General features: G+C 44.9%; 1 protein-coding gene across 1 annotated transcript in view; it reads left to right on the top strand.

Moving 5' to 3' along the window:
* The first annotated feature begins 14,684 nt into the window (after nucleotides 1–14,684).
* Nucleotides 14,685–18,026, top strand: part of LOC141141960 (vomeronasal type-2 receptor 26-like) — a 152,701-nt gene continuing 149,359 nt past the window's right edge. Inside the window, exon 1 of the mRNA XM_073629215.1 lies at nucleotides 14,685–14,902. Within this exon, the coding sequence (XP_073485316.1) occupies nucleotides 14,685–14,902 (218 nt within the window). The remainder of the gene's footprint in view (nucleotides 14,903–18,026) is intronic.

Genomic DNA, 18,026 nt, shown 5'->3' with positions numbered 1-18,026 from the left:
AATAGCTTTCATCTCTTTATTTATTCTGAGCATGCGTGGCACTTTGTCCATCGGCTTTGTGTACACACGATCGGAATTTCCGAAAACGGATTTTGTTGTCGGAAAATTTTATATCCTGCTCTCAAACTTTGTGTGTCGGAAAATAATATGGAAAATGTGTGATGGAGCCTACACATGGTCTGAATTTCCGACAACAAGGTCCTATCACACATTTTCCTTTGGAAAATCCGACCGTGTGTAAGGGGCATTACATGCATAGATTTCTCTTGTTATGCCCACCAACGGCATGATACAGTAAAAGTAATGAATGTCTCTTATAGTGAACAATGTGTTGCTTGTGCAAATTCTACAAATTATAGCATATGCTTTAATGTGTAAAATGTTTCTTTGGGAGGGTCCTACATGGTACCCAGGCAGAAATGAAATGTAAAAGCCCCCATGTTAGATCTGGAAACTACTGTCATCTGGGATCCTCTAATCCTTAATTTTCCACATACATGTATAGCTATCATCTGGGATCCTCTAATCCTTCATTTTCCGCACACATGTATAGAATGGCCCCCTAAGGGACTGTTTGGATTTACCTGCTCATCTGCATCGCCATGACCTTTTGAACCTACCAACCCACCTGACACTCTGGGTTCAGACATCATTGCAACAGCTTTAAGTAATAAGACAGAACTCAATGCATTTATATTCTAAAAATGTTTACTGGAATACTTCAGTTAAGGTATGCTTGTAAAAAAAGTAATGGTTCAACTGAGTTTGGGGATAACAGCACAAACTCAGCCGAATGACTACTTAAGAAATGTCAGTTGAGACAGAAGGCAACAACAGAATCGTATATACACCTATGTACAGTAGTATACCACTTGGACATACCTGAAAGGATAAGCAAGTTAAACAGCAATACTGACAATACTTCTAGAAAGAGAAACCCAGGCTGGCCTGTTTAACCTCTGATCCTAATGAAAGATGCAGCTAAACATGGATGGTGTAAGGGCCCTTTAAGTAGCAATGACAGAGTGTCCACGTTACAGATCTGATGGTCTTCACCGGCAGTCGGAGCTCATTAATTGTATCCAATAGTGTGTAGTAACAGAGTGGTAGTATGTCTTGTGATGACTGTAGCTAAAGAGAGTTATGTACAGTGTTCAAATTAAGGTACAGTGAAGTGTTCCCAAAGTAAAGCTGTCTGTGCACAATGTCCCAATGAAACAGAGGAAAGGTTTGCAAAGATGGACGATGGCCCTCTCACCAACGACCAGGCTGATTCAACGCCTTACAGATCGTGACTCCCGAATGGAAGTTCTGGCTGCAGATCCGCTTGTGATGATCCCCCGTTATGGAGCGAGAAGTTTGGGTAGCTGCACTGTCGAGATGGTGCTAATCAGATATCCGGTAAACAGCAGGATCTCTTCTCGGTCAGGTAGAAATCCCGTGGACCGCGTGGTAGGCCGGGACCTCACTCTCCATGCGTGGAGAGGTCTTTCACACACAAGGCCCCGGAGAAAGAGAGCGAGAGGTGGGTCTCTGGTTTATTTTATAATTCTTCCCAGCAATCTCCCTGGTGGTAGCAAAGATCCCTGGGATATGTAGTCTGGATGCATGGTCATGCAGGGGAACAGCCGTCTGTTGGAACTACAAATCCCAAAATCCCTTGAGTTGGGCTTTCAAATATGATGTCAGTTTGCTAACGCTGGGCACTAGAGGGATAATATGATATACAGATAAGGCAGGGAATAGAGGTTCATTGCAATTATAGTCATATTGCTACATCCTCCCCCCACTTGAAAGTCTTTGGTCCCCGAAGACAGAGCATAACCTGTAGGATCACCACACTGTTTATAAGAAACATATAGTTAATCATATGACAAACTAGAAGTTGCAACAACTGATCCAAAGAGGCATCTTCTAACATAAACTTATGTACATTATCAGGCAGAGTCATATCAAGTTTATGACAGGCCACTAATTTGTTATCCAAGTTAAGTCATCCTTTACTAAAGGTTCAAAAAAGGGAGCAAGTGCTTCACTAGGGCGCTGAGTGGTAGAAATAAGTTCATCAGAATTTTCCCCAAGGGTATCATACGTCAGTCTTTTCGGGGGGCATATTCTCTGTCTCAATCTGGAGTTGGTATTTTCCAACAGTTCTGAGTCAGGTTCTGATTCACGGTCTGGTTCAAACTCTGGTTCATGTTCTGGCTCAAGCTCTGGTGCATGTTTTGGTTCAAGCTCTGGTGCATGTGCCAGTTCAAGCTCTGGCTCAAGAACAGTTTCTATCTCTGTATCATTGATGAGGGGAATGGAGGTCTCTGGCGCATCAATTACTTCAACAGGTTCAATCTTGACATTCTTGTTTCCTCTCATCAGGTAAAAATTCAACATTCAACCTCTGGTGGTAGAGGACCTGTCCCCTGGGGAAATCAATAACCAATAAAGAGCTAGTTCCTCCTCATCACTCTCTTATTCAGGTAGCATGGGTTGGCAGGCTTTCCCGGCCCTAGGCCTCAGAGTAGGGGACTGGTAAGTCTCTAGACAAGGAGATGAAGCTACACGAACAGCCTCAGATATAGGTAACAGATGATTTTGGTGCCAGGTCTTCAGTGGACCAGTCTTACCCTCAGGCCGAATTTGGTATACAGGGAGCCCAGATAATCACTTACAGACAATGTAGGGTTGAGAGTGCCAACTATCAGCCAGTTTATGCTTTCCAGGCATTCCTAGATTGCGTAGCAACACTCGATCTCCAGGTTGTAAGTCCTGAACCCTTACTTTGAGATCAAAGTTTTTCTTGTTCCTCTGTTCTCTGGTGGTAGAGGCTTTCTTGGCTTTCTCATAGGCCATCTTTAGGCTCTTCCGAAGCCTGTCGACATACCCCCAGTGGGAAGCCTGAGAGGTGTGACCTAACAATGTTCCAAAAGCCAGGTCCTCTGGTAAACGAGCCTCTCTTCCAAACACTAATCTGTAAGGGGAGTACCCAGTAGAGTCATTGGAGGTGCTATCTTAAGCATGAACTACTGCAACTATATAGTCTCCCCAATGCTATTTCTTCTCCGAGGGAAGGGTTCCCAACATATTCAGCAGGGTGCAGTTGAAACATTAGTGTTGTGGATCCCCTTGAGGATGGTAAGGAGTGGTTCTGGATTTCTTTATACTCAAGAGTAGGGATGAGTCGAACACCCCCCTGTTCGGTTTGCACCAGAACTTGCGAACAGGCAAAAAATGTATTCGAACACGCGAACACCGTTAAAGTCTATGGGACACGAACATGAATAATCAAAAGTGCTAATTTTAAAGGCTTATATTCAAGTTATTGTCATAAAAAGTGTTTGAGGACCTGGGTCCTGCCCCAGGGGACATGAATCAATGCAAAAAAAAGTTTTAAAAACTGACGTTTTTTCAGGAGCAGTGATTTTAATAATGCTTAAAGTGAAACAATAAAAGCGTAATATTCCTTTAAATTTCGTACCTGGGGGGTGTCTATAGTATGCCTGTAAAGGGGCGCTTGTTTCCCGTTTTTAGAACAGTCTGACAGCAAAATGACATTTCAAAGGGAAAAAAGTCATTTAAAACTACTCACGGCTAGGGATGAGCCGAACACCCTCCTGTTCGGTTCGCACCAGAACATGCGAACAGGAATAAAGTTCATTCGAACACACAAACACTGTTAAAGTCTATGGGACACGAGCATGAATAATCAAAAGTGCTAATTTTAAAGACTTATATGCAAGTTATTGTCATAAAAAGTGTTTGGGGACCTGGGTCCTGCCCCAGGGGACATGGATCAATGCAAAAAAAAGTTTTAAAAACGGCCATTTTTTGGGAGCAGTGATTTTAATAATGCTTAAAGTCAAACAATAAAAGTGTAATATCCCTTTAAATTTCGTACCTGGGGGATGTCTATAGTATGCCTGTAAAGGGGCGCATGTTTCCCGTGTTTAGAACAGTCTGACAGCAAAATGACATTTCAAATAAAAAAAAAGTCATTTAAAACTACTCGTGGCTATTGCATTGCCGGTCCGACAATACACATAAAAGTTCATTGATAAAAACGGCATGGGAATTCCCCACAGGGGAACCCCGAATCAAAATTTAAAAAAAAAATGACGTGGGGTCCCCCTAAATTCCATACCAGGCCCTTCAGGTCTGGTATGGATATTAAGGGGAACCCCGGCCAAAATTTAAAAAAAAAATGACCTGGGGGTCCCCCTAAATTCCATACCAGACCCTTATCCGGGCACACATCTGGCAGGCTGCAGGAAAAGAGGGGGGACGAGAGATCGTCCCCCTCTCCTGAACCATACCAGGCCACATGCCCTCAACATTGGGAGGGTGCCTTGGGTTTTTTTGACAGTTTTTTAGTGAAATAGTAGGGGTACTTTTGTACCCCCTTACCATTTCACACAGGGGGAGGGCCAGGATCTGGGGGTCCCCTTGTTAAAGGGGGCTTCCAGATTCCGATAAGTCCCCCGCCCGCAGACCCCCACAACCACCGGCCAGGGTTGTGGGTATGAGGCCCTTGTCCTCATCAACATGGGGACAAGGTGTTTTGGGGCTACCCCAAAGCACCCTCCCAATGTTGAGGGCATGTGGCCTGGTACGGTTCAGGAGGGGGGGCAGCTCTCTCGCCCCCCCTCTTTTCCTGCGGCCTACCAGGTTGCGTGCTCAGATAAGGGTCTGGTATGGATTTTTGGGGGGACCCCACACCGTTTTTTTTTTAAATTTTGGTGCGGGGTTCCCCTTAATATCCATACCAGACCTGAAGGGTCTGGTATGGAATTTAGGGGGACCCCCACGTAATTTTTTTTAAAAATTTTGGCCGGGGTTCCCCTTAATATCCATACCAGACCTGAAGGGCCTGGTATGGAATTGAGGGGGCCCCCCACGTCATTTTTTTATTTTAATTTTGGTTCGGGGTTCCCCTGTGGGGAATTCCCATGCCGTTTTTATCAATGAACTTCTATGTGTATTGTCGGACCGGCAATGCAATAGCTGCGAGTAGTTTTAAATGACTTTTTTCCTTTGAAATGTCATTTTGCTCTCAGACTGTTCTAAACATGGGAAACATGCGCCCCTTTACAGGCATACTCTAGACACCCCCCAGCTATGAAATTTAAAGGGATATTACACTTTTATTGTTTGACTTTAAGCATTATTAAAATCACTGCTCCTGAAAAAACGGCCATTTTTAAAACTTTTTTTTGCATTGATCCATGTCCCCTGGGGCAGGACCCAGGTCCCCAAACACTTTTTATGACAATAACTTGCATATAAGCCTTTAAAATTAGCACTTTTGATTTCTCCCATAGACTTTTAAAGGGTGTTCCGCGGCATTCAAATTTGCTGCGAACACCCCAAATTGTTCGCTGTTCGGCGAACTTGCGAACAGCCGATGTTCGAGTCGAACATGAGTTCAACTCGAACTTGAAGCTCATCCCTACTCGCGGCTATTAATGAATTGCCGGTCCAACAATACACATAAAGGTTAATTGATAAAAACGGCATGGGAATTCCCCACAGGGGAACCCCGAACCAAAATTTAAAAAAAAAAATGACGTGGGGGTCCCCCTAAATTCCATACCAGGCCCATACCCGAGCACGCAACCTGGCAGGCCGCAGGAAAAGAGGGGGGGACGAGAGAGCGCTCCCCCTCCTGAACCGTACCAGGCCACATGCCCTCAACATTGGGAGGGTGCTTTGGGGTAGCCCCCCAAAACACCTTGTCCCCATGTTGATGGGGACAAGAGCCTCATCCCCACAACCCTTGGCCCGTGGTTGTGGGGGTCTGCGGGCGGGAGGCTTATCAGAATCTGGAAGCCCCCTTTAACAAGGGGACCCCCAGATCCCGGCCCTCCCCTCTGTGTGAAATGGTAGGGGGGTACAAAAGTACCCCTACCATTTCACAAAAAAACTGTCAAAAATTTTAAAAATGACAAGAGACAGTTTTTGACAATTCCTTTATTTAAATCCTTCTTCTTTCTTCTATCTTCTTTCTTCTATCTTCTATCTTTTCTTCGGTTTCTTCCTCCATCTTCCTCTTCTTCTGGTTCTTCTGGTTCTTCCTCCGGTGTTCTCGTCCGGCATCCTCCTCCATGGCGTCGGCGTCTTCTTCCCTTCTTCTCCTCGGGCCGCTCCGCATCCATGATGGCATGGAGGGAGGCTCCCGCTGTGTGACGCTTCTCTCTTCATCTTTTTCTCTTCATCTTTTTTCTCTTCATCTTCTTCTCTTCATCTTCTTCTCTTTATCTTCTTTTCGGGCCGCTCCGCATCCATGATGGCACTGAGGGAGGCTCCCACTGTGTGACGCTTCTCCTCTTCTGACGGTTCTTAAATAACGGGGGGCGGAGCCACCCAGTGACCCTGCCCCCCTCTGATGCACGGAGACTTCCCTGTGGCATTCCTCGTGACGTCATAAGGGGGCGGGGTTACATAATGAGTGACCCCGCCCCCTCTGACATCACGGGGAATGCCACAGGGAAGTCCCGTCAAGTCCCCTTGAGTCAGAGGGGGGCGCCCCCCGTTATTTAAGAACCGTCAGAAGAGGAGAAGCATCACACAGCGGGAGCCTCCCTCCATGCCATCATGGATGCGGAGCGGCCCGAAAAGAAGATGAAGACAAGAAGATGAAGAGAAGAATATGAAGAGAAGAAGATGAAGATGAAGAGAAAAAGATGAAGAGAGAATCGTCACACAGCGGGAGCCTCCCTCCACGCCATCATGGATGCGGAGTCGCCCGAAAAGAAGATGAAGACAAGAAGATGAAGAGAAAAAGATGAAGAGAGAAGCGTCACACAGCAGGAGCCTCCCTCCATGCCATCATGGATGCGGAGCGGCCCAAGGAGAAGAAGGGAAGAAGACACCGATGCCGCGGAGGAAGATGCCGGACGAGAACACCAGTGAAAGAACCAGAAGAACCAGAAGGACCAGAAGAATAAGAAGATGGAGGAAGAAACCAAAGGAAGATTTTTTAAAAATTCTGGCCGGGATTCCCCTTAATATTCATACCAGACCTGAAGGGCCTGGTATTGAATTTAGGGGGACCCCTCACGTCATTTTTTTTTTAAATTTTGGTTCGGGGTTCCCCTGTGGGGAATTCCCATGCCGTTTTTTATCAATGATCAATTTATGTGTATTATCGAACCGGCAATTCATTAATAGTCGCGAGTAGTTTTAAATGACTTTTTTTCCTTTGAAATGTCATTTTGCTCTCAGACTGTTCTAAACACAGGAAACATGCGCCCCTTTACAGGCATACTATAGACACCCCATAGGTACAAAATTTAAAGGGATATTACACTTTTATTGTTTCACTTTAAGCATTATTAAAATCACTGCTCCCGAAAAAACGGCCATTTTTAAAACTTTTTTTTGCATTGATCCATGTGCCCTGGGGCAGGACCCAGGTTCCCAAACACTTTTTCTGACAATACCATGAATATAAGCCTTTAAAATTAGCACTTTTGATTTCTCCCATAGACTTTTAAAGAGTGTTCTGCGGCATTCGAATTTGCCGCGAACACCCCAAATTGTTCGCTGTTCGGCGAACTGGCGAACAGCCGATGTTCGAGTCGAACATGAGTTCGACTCGAACTCAAAGCTCATCCCTACTTTAGAGTTTGTACAATCTTCTGATTAACTTGCTCTTAACGTCTCAACCTTGGTCTGAGTGTAGATGTTGGGGTAGTCCGTAGTGGATAAAGAACTTTTCCACCAGAGTTTTTGCTACAGTACTGGCTTGCTGATCCCTAGTGGGGAAAGCTTGAGCATAGCGGGTGAAATGATCTGTCACAACCAGGACATTACTTCGTACACTCAAGTCAGGCTCCAGACACAAGAAATCAATGCACACCGACTCCATTGGCCCTTGGCTCTAGAGATGACCCATTGGGGTTGCCCTGCCGGGTAAAGCCTTTTTTTGTATGTACCCGATACAATAGCTTTCCACCTCAGCTCTCGTGGTTCGCCAATAGAATCAGTCCCTGACTAACTTGAAGGTTCTGTCTGGGCCTAAATGACCATAATCATCATGAAGAGTGGTCAATAACTTTAACCAGTGTTTCTCAGGGAGGAACAATTGACAAAAACCCTTTGGCTCTTCAGAAGGGGCTCTCCGGTATATGATCCCATCAACTAATCGCATTCGTTCCCAATCTCTATGGACTACTTTTGCTTCCTCAGTGAAACTATTCAACAGCATCTGGGGATCTTAAATGGATAGGGACTTCTTCAGAAGCTTTCCAACAGATCTTCCAGTTGGTCCCACCTCATATCTTCTCTTGTCAGTTGAGGCAATTCTTAAATGCTCACTTGTGTCAAATCACAATAATATTTGGGCACTCCAGCAGGAGTGACTCCTATAGCTTCAGTTCCTACCGCTCCTCTGTGCTTGTGCTCGACTCCCTGACACACAGTCACTAGTCTCTCTAGAGGTAAATGGACCCAACTCTTTTGCATTTGTGGTATGGGGTCTCGGGGAAAGGACATCAGCGTCCCGATTTCCCACTCCTGGTCAGCTACTTCAGACTGAACCAAAACTCAGACAGAGCGACCAGCTACTGATGTCCAGTGACATCCAGCTTGGCAGTGGTTAACAGGTAAGTCAAAGGGTTATTATCCGTCTTCACCACAAACGTGGCCCCGTACAGATAGTATTGTAGCTTATCTACCACTGCTCACTTGATGGCCAAGAACTAAACTTTGTATACAGGATAGTTCTTCTCAGGGTGGGTGAGGCTGCGACTCACATAAGCTACCGAATGGAGTCTTCCCTCCGACTCTTGATACAGCACTCCCCCATGGCCATCTCTGCTAACATCCATGTGCAACTCATAAGGCTTGGATGGGTACGCATAGGCCAACACTGGTGCTTCCACAAGACTCCCCTTCAGTAGTTAAAAAGCCCTTTCACACTCCACCTTCCATTGTTCCTGGATGGATTTCTGTGGCCTCCCTTCTGGGTTTTCTGTGGGTCCCCTTCCGTCTGTTTCTGTAATACCGCGTACACACAAGCAGACTTTTCGACCAGACTGGTCCGACGGACAATCCGATCGTGTGTGCGCTTCATCGGACCTTCAGCTGACTTTTCCAGTCAGAAATCTGACTGACTTTAGATTTGTAATATGCTTCAAATCTTTCCGATGGACTTGAGTCCGATCGAAAAATCCACTCTTCTGTATGCTAGTCCGATGGACGAAAACCCACGCTAGGGCAGCTATTGGCTACTGGCTATCAACTTCCTTAGTCCGGTCGTACATCGTCACGTACAAATCCGTCGGACTTTGGTGTGATCGTGTGTAGGCAAGTCCGTTCGTTCAAAAGTCCCTTGGAAGTCCGTCAAAAGTCTGTCGAAAAGTCCGGCGGAACGTCCATTAGACCAGTCTAGTCGAAAAGTCCGCCCGTGTGTACGTGGCATAAGAGTTCTTTCAACTGTCTAGCAATCTGTGGGAAGCTCTTCACTAATCTCCTATAATAGGAGCAGAACCTCAGAAACAACCTCAATTCAGTGACGGTGCTGGGGCAAGGTCAAGAAGTAACGGCTTTCAACTTCCGAGGGTCAGTAGCTATTCCCCCTGCTGAAACTACATGCGCAAGATACGTAACTGAGGTCTGGTAGAACTGGCATTTTTCTAGTGACAGCTTCAGTCCCTCTGTGTGTAACCATTGGAAAACTTTCTCCAACCGAGCTTCATGCTCCTCCAATGTTCTGCCAAACACGATGATATCATCAAGGTACACAAGGTTTCCCCAAGTTCATATCCCCCACAGTGTTCTCCATCAGTCTCTGGAAAGTGATGGGGGCCCCAGCTAATCCATGTGGCTTTCGGTCAAATTCTAAAAATCCTTGGGGGCTGATGAAGGCTGTTTTTTCTTGGTCATCCAGATGAATGGGTATCTGGTAGTATCCACTCTTTAGATCCAGCACACTGAACCACTTGGCCCCAGACAGACATTGCAGGGCCTCTTCTATGCAGGGTGTTGTATACTGGTCTGGGATAGTCCTTCGGTTCAAGGTTCAGTAGTCAGTACACATCTGGAGTGACCCATTCTTCTTTCTCACTACCACAATCAGGGATATATAAGGGCTCCTGGACTCCTTAATAACCCCAGACTCCTTCAGCTCAGCCAGCTGCTCTCTAAGGTTCTCCAGATCACACAAAGGGATCCGCCTGGCCCATTTATGAAAAGGCTTGTCCTCAGGTAGCCAAATTCGATCTTGGGCAGTCCTGGTGCAGCCCACATCAAAGTTATCTTTGGAGAACATCTTCTCCCATCAGGCTAATTGGGCTTTAATCTTCTCCTCCCATCCTGAGGGTAGATTTGAGCAATTTTTTTTCCTTGCAAATTTTTTTTGTATTATTCAGCTGTCGGGGGGAAGCCCGTTGACAGCTGATGACTTCCTGCCCCCGCTCATTAACAACCAGTTTTTACTGCACCCTGAATGGGCAAAGCTTTGCCCGATCAGGGCACAGAATGCACTGTGAAAATTTGGGTGTTTCCCAATGTTCGGTCCGAATTCTTGCTAGGGCCGAACCGTTCGCCCTAATCTCTACCACACTGTCCCTAACCCGAAGGAGCTCTATTTCTGCAATGCCCACTTCACAAAATGTGTGTCATTTTGTGTCACTAAAGAGTGCCCAATCTGACAGCTGCTCCCCTGATGACACTGACGTAAGCTCCAGAGGGACAAAGTTCTCCATTCCTCCCTCCTGTACAGTGGCTATGACACAATGCCATCTACAGCCAGGAGGCAACATTGCACCTGCCTTACGTACTAATGCACTCATCTTCTTTTTCCTTAAAGAAGACTTCAAGGTATGGCATTTTTTTTACATAGCTTGGACCAATCTAACTATGCATATACCATACCAGTGGATTCTCTCTAGAATCTGAAAATCACTTTAGTAGACAACCCTACTACAGTGATCTCCACTAGCTTCTTGGTCTTGTACCAAGTGGCTGCCCTGCTGCATTGTAAACACATGAGTTTGTGACATCACTGCCCCACCTGCCCACCTCATCTAATTAGAGAATGCTTTGAGAATGCAAATGCAATGCAAAGCATTCTCTGAATGAGATCCGTGCTGTGTGGCTGACCGCCTGTGTTCAGCATGCAGCTGGGAAGCCATTCAGCACAAGACCTAGAAATGAGAGAAGATCACAGTAATAGACATTGCTACTACAGTGATCTCTACTATCATTTGGGTCCTGTGCTTCATCTTGTAGAGGGATCCCATGCGTATGGTATGTGCATTGGTACATTGGTCCAAGATGCTATACGTGGAATTCTTTTTTTAGGACACATTAAAACCAGTACTTGGAACTATTAATTCTTTGTTTACTTCTTGCACAAGGATACATATCAGTAATTTTTTGGATTGCTAGTGTACACGTTCTCCTCCTCCCTTTTTCTGTGTCCTGTACTACAAAATAGCAGGTACCCACCCATCATTATTTTGACCCAAAGTTCAAGCCAGTGCCATTATTTTGCACAAAAGGCCATTCCATGTCCATGACATTTGGAATGCCCTAAGACAGCAGGAGGTAAAGGTGTAATATGAAGAGGAAGAGTGTTTGGGCGCTGAAGGTTAGGAGGAGAAGTGTTGGAGTGTTGAAGGTCAGGAGGATAAGTGTTGGGTGTTGAAGGTTAGGAGGCAGAGGCGTAACTAGAATCTTCAGGGCCCCGATGCAAGAAACCATGAAGGGCCCCCCTGACCCCCGGACAGGGCTTTTTTCTCCGAGCCCGATGGCGGAACACCAGGGTCCGGTCGCAAGTGGGTGGCTGCATGTAAAGGAATCGATTCCCGCCTCCGCTTCTCTTCCTCTCCCTCCCACAGCCCACAGGCATTCAGCGGCTGCAGGAGGAAAATGGAGAGATGGGTTCCTCTATGTCGGTGTTTCTCAATCTTTTTCCAGTCAGGGCACCCTTGAAGTGGCTGCACTGCAACCACCCTGCAACTGTGTGCATTGCATGCAGTTGCAGCATAGTGATGATGCATTTAAGGTGTTAAAACAGGCGGTCAGGAGGCAACATATTGCCTCTTTACCGGCTGTCAAATGCCTCTGAAAAGCGATCTGAGCATGGATCACTTTTCAGAGGAACAGCATTTTTTTTGCTGGTACTATGGACAAGCAAAAAAAAAAAAAATCGGTTCTATTGGGACATTATATAAATGCACATATGCACACACATATAAACCAGTGGCAGATGGTGCTCAACATTTTTGGGGGGTGCAAGCAAACTGAAAAATTCTTTAAAAAAAACCGCATCAATTGCAGCCTCACTGTGCTCATCAAACGCAGCCACTGTGCACATCAATTGCCACCACTGTGCCCATCATATGCAGCCACTGTGCCCATCAAACTTAGTCACTGTGCCCATCAAACGCAGCCACTGTGCCCATCAAACGCAGCCACTGTGCCCATCAAACGCAGCCACAGTGCCCATCAAACGCAGCCACTGTGCCTATCAAACGCAGCCACTGTTCCCATCAATTGCCACCACTGTGCCCTTCATATGCAGCCACTGTGCCCATCAAACGCAGCCACTGTGCCCATCAAACGCAGCCACTGTGCCCATCAAACGCAGCCACTGTGCCCATCAAACTCAGTCACTGTGCCCATCAAACACAGCCACTGTGCCCATCAAACGCAGTCACTGTGCCTATCAAACGCAGTCACTGTGCCTATCAATTGCCACCACTGTGCCTATGAAATGCAGCCACTGTGCCCTGAAACGCAGCCACTGTGCCCTGAAACGCAGCCACTGTGCCATCAAATGCTGCCACTGTGACCCCCCTGCCCGCTCGCAGTCTGCCTGGCACTTACCCTGTCTCGGTGGGGCAGCGGGTGATGGCGACGAGCGGGGTCCTCCATGCGTCTCCTCCCATCCTCTCCTCCTGATAGGCATCCAATAGCGGTGCCTGTTGTTTCAGCCAATCAGGTGACGGGTAACAGACCCAAGCACCTGATTGGTGGAGAGGTGGTTCAGTGTTAGGAAAGCGAATATTTATTCGCTTTTCTTACACACCTGGGTGGACTGTGAGCACCAAGCATGGCACTCGCAGTTCACCTATTTTGAAGCCTATTAGTGCTTTAAAAACACCCCCGCCGGTGTCATTCAGACGCCCAGCGTCCAAAAAGGGGCCAGGCGTCTGAATAGGGGGGGCAGTGGCGGCCATAGATAGATTCACGCTATGCATGAATCTATCTATTTGTGATAGAGGGGTGCCTGGAGAGAGGGGGCGGCGCCCATGCGCCCCTATGGATGCACCGCCACTGATATAAACACATACACATACCTACACACACATATACATAGATGCACACACATTCACACACATTCACACACATAGATGCACACACATAGATGCACACACATTCACACACACACACACATACACACACACATACATACATACACACACATGCACACACACATACATACATACATACATACATATAAACACACATACAGTAGATAAAAAACAGCAGACCTTTACCTTAGCTCTTCCTGCCGGGTACTGCACTGTAGGGGGAGACAAAGAGCACAGCACTGTGCTTTCACTTTCTTAATGTCACCAGTAAGGATGAGCTCCGGCGTGTTCGCATGGCGCACGTGCCGAGCCCGCCAGGAAGTCGGCACGGCGCAGCGCTAATCACAGGCAGGGAGACATTTCCCGATCTCTGCAGCCGCACATCGGGAAATGTCTCACTGCTTGTGATTAGCGCTGCCCCGTGCCGACTTCCTGGCGGGCTCGGCACGTGCGCCATGCGAACACGCCGGAGCTCATCCCTAGTCACCAGCTCCCTGCACAGTGCCGAATACAGTTCGGCTTGGAATTGGGGAGCTTGTCTGCGCTCCTCATAACAAAGTATTGCATACAGGGGGCCCTCAAGGGGCCCCTGCAGCAAGGGGCCCGGTCGCCATGGCAACCTCAGCGACCCCTATAATTCCGCCACTGTTAGGAGGAGAAGTGTTAGAATTCTGGCAACAGCAGGAAATATAGTGGGACATTTCAAGGGAGATACTTCTTGATACAAAGGGAAAACTCTGGTAGATCTGCCGCCACCATTCCAGAGGAAGCCCAAGTAGAACAATTACTGTAGGAAAAGAAAAATGCAAAGTCATTACTGTTTCATGAGCGTACATACAGAAGACATGGAGAAGCAGGTATTCACACACTTAAACATGTTTGCAGGTAAGGGCCAAAAAAAGGTACTGTAAATAAAGACAGTCTTCTTTTACCGGCCTTGCTTACTTTACATGGTCAGAACAATATAGAACAGTTATGTGCATTGTTAATGTGAGCAGAAATCATTATAAAAAAAATATTTGGTACTACCTGTGTATTTCAATTGTATGATAATATTTGATCCTTGCTGAATAGGAGTTTATTTTAAAGAAATTATGTGTCTTGGTTTAGAGTTGTTAAAATAATATGAATAATAGAGGACTAAACTTAACCACTCACAAATAAACTACCTGCACAAACAACTAAAAGTAGATAGAAGATGGTGTCAATATATTGAGAACAAAGAGAGATGTATGGTACTGAACTGTATAAAAGGAGGGGAGAGAAGCCATCTCATTGTATTGCTATTGTGATACCCATGCTGCAGAGGTCTGTGTCACAATGGAGAATTATAGGCTTTAATTAAAGAAGAACCCAGTGATCGGAGCTATGGGTGTATCATATACCTACATCTTCCAGTTCTGTGTGATCCTGCAATGTATGACACTCTGGAGATCAGGAATGCAGAATCCGGCCTGTACCCTTCATTTTACTGATGAATTTGATAAATTCCAATATTTTCAAGATGGAGATTTGATCATTGGAGGAGTGTTCACTGTGAGGGAAAAAGAAGAAGATCTATATTTACTTGAAGGAAAGACATACAGGTATGTAACTTACTTGATATGGAGAGAAAAATGTGATCAGGGCGACAAAGAACAACAAATCGGATTTTACAAAATGATTGTAAGAAATACATGTGATGGGAATATTATAAGAATGTATATAATGGATATAAAATGTCTCTTCATTTACATGCAAGCCAAGCTGAAAGTGTCAGGGGGTGGGCTACAGTGATAGGGGGTGGGTGACAGTGACAAACTATAACAGTGTCAGTGTGTTGGAGAAGTTGCTGGAAAAGTCTTTTCTTTAAAGCTGAAAAATGTGGGGATTCCTCCATCCGCTCTGTTTGTGTGGATCTGTCATTTTTTATGTGTTGTAACTAGGGTTGCACCGATACTAGTATTGGTATCGGTGCTGATACCGAGTATTTGCACAAGTATCGGTACTCGTGCAAATGCACCGATACCTGTCTCCCCAATTGACAGCTGAAGTGTTAAAGAAGTCTGGTAACAGGAGGTGTCAGAAAAAAAAAAAGCAGCCGGCAATGTTTATTAACAACATGGCTCAGCTGCTAAAACACTAAAATAAAAAGAAACATTGTTTCTTTTTGTATCTTTCTGTTTCTTCATCTGCAGATCAAAGGGATGAACAAATGTTCCTCTATTTAACCCCTTATTAACCCTAAATTGACCCTAATCAGCCTTAATTAACTCCCTATTCTCCTCCATTTAATTATTATTTTCCTGCTTTTTTTTTGTTCACGTTTGTTTTTTTTAAATGATAAACAATTAAAACTTTTTTTGTTTGCTTTGTCAGTGAATATATATATATATATATATATATATATATTAACATATATTTACACATTTCACATTGAAAAGGCGCAAAAAAAAAAAAAATCAATTTTTTTTATTTGTAAATAACTTTTCAATGCTTTGTACCATTGCTGACAGCTGAAGTGAAAAAAAAAACAGTTGTGGTAGGTATCGGTAATTGGTATCGGCAAGTACTAAAAAACAAGTATCGGTACTCGTAAAAAAAAGTGGTATAGGTGCCTCCCTAGTTGTATCAGTGATCACTTTACAGCTGTTGTTGGATGATTTTTTTTTTCATTCATCCAGGTAGATGGAGGGATCCTCCCTTTTGAGACATTGTATTCTGGAAGCGGGACTCTTCACTGTCAGAATACTCTGACTTTTGTTCTACTAGGCCTCTGCATTCAGAAAATATATTATGTTCTGGGGATTTAGGTAATTTTACAACCAAAAAATGCAGATTTTAAAATGTGTGCAAAAATAAAATAAATGTTCATAGATAGGACATAAAATCTCAGGGGGAAGTTTTTGGGGAAAGTGTGATGTGCGCTCATGCTTTAATCCCAATTGTTCTGTTACCATTCTTTATAGCATCACACATACAATCTGTGCTGTTATTTCCCTTTTTTTACAAACTCCAGCACAGGGCACAATGAAGGGTTCATATACTAAAGTCCTGCTGTGGATTGGGCACTCAGATTGTTTTCATGTGGTTTATGACTTATGTATGTTTTAAAGATTTTAAATCTGAACAGATATAAAAGACAGCTCTGTACATCATTACATGTGTAAGTGATGACATTTTACTTGGTATCAGACACAGTCTGGGGGAGGGATAAGACCTGCAAGTGTGTCTGAACTGCAGCAGAGAGAAACCAGGTCTCCTGTACTGTTAGACAGAGCTGTGCGGCAGAGCTGTGTAAATATCAGAACTGGATGGACAGACATACAAACCCTTTGGCAGTTAAAACAGCTCTCATGTATGTCTTTCTTCTTGTGTATTTCATTATTTGCTTGGAGTTTGATTTGAATGCTTTCTCTGCCAGAGCAGTTATCGCACTCCTGGTAAAATGCACATTTTAGGCCTGAAAATTACTTTCAGCTCCCCAAACATTATACAGTATATTTCTGAAAGCAGAGAACCTGTAGAATAAAAAAAAATATAATTGTAAATCTTTATGTTGCACCATATCTGTGCAAATGTGTATCAAACCAATATTTTCACTACAAAATACACTTACATTTTCTTTTAGTGCACACAAAGATAGTAATATAATGTACAGTATATATTTTTAAATATAAAAGGTGAGATTGTGTCTATTGAATTCCAAACATGTAAATCTTAAAAAAATGCCTGCACTCACTGATGCTTTCAAAAGCCCTTCCAGCTCATAATTTTAGAGTTAACCATAAATATTGGAAGTAAAACTATTTCTCTCCTTCAAAATGTGTTACACTGGTGATGTCTTCCAATGCTAGCTATACATATTTTTACATATGTGTGTAAGGGCATCAATGGTCATTTGTTACTTTTTGCTTTACTTTTTTATTTATTCCAGTTTTTTTCATTTTAACTTCACTTTGAATGTTTCTCCTTTAACCACTTCCCACCCGCCGTATGCAGAATGACGGCCGGGAAGTGGTCCTGTTGTCTTGACTGGGCGTCATATGACGTCCAGCAGGATAACATGCCGGTGTGCGCCTGTGGGGGCATGCAGCGTGGTGATCGCTGGTGTGCAAATAAGCTACCAATCAGAGCCCAACATTCCCCCCAATAAAAAAGCCTTCAAGTGCCCACCACTGTGCCAATCAGTGCCCACCACAGTGCCATTCAGAGCCCAGCAGTAACACCTGTCAGTAACACATCATTACCTCATTGTCAGTGATGCCCATCAGTGCCACCTGTCAGTGTCAATCAGTACCACCTATTAGTGCCAATCAGTGCCACCTGTCAGTGCCCATCACACCCACCTGTCAGTGCCCATCAGTGCCACCTGTCAGTGCCCATCAGTGCTGCCTGTCAATGCCCATCAGTGCCACCTGTCAGTGCCCATCACTGCCGCCCATCAGTGCCCATCAGTGCTGCATATCAGTGCCGCCTATTGGTGCCCATCAGTGCTGCATATCAGTGCTGCCTATCAGTGCCCATCAATTCTCCATATCAGTGCCAACTCATCAGTACCCATCAGTGCCGCCTCATCAGTGCCCATTAGTGCCACCTCATTAGTGCCCGTCAGTGAAGGGGAAAATAAAATTTTATGACAAAAACTATGAAAACCTTTTTTTTCAAAAATGTTGGTGTTTTTTAGTTTGTTTATCAAAAAATAAAAACCCCAGAGGTGATCAAATACCA

This window comes from Aquarana catesbeiana, linkage group LG01 (assembly GCF_042186555.1).
Source record: "Aquarana catesbeiana isolate 2022-GZ linkage group LG01, ASM4218655v1, whole genome shotgun sequence".
NCBI lineage: Eukaryota > Metazoa > Chordata > Amphibia > Anura > Ranidae > Aquarana > Aquarana catesbeiana.
The sequence above is the reverse complement of the archived record's forward strand: the minus strand, read 5'-3'. Positions and strand labels throughout refer to the sequence as shown.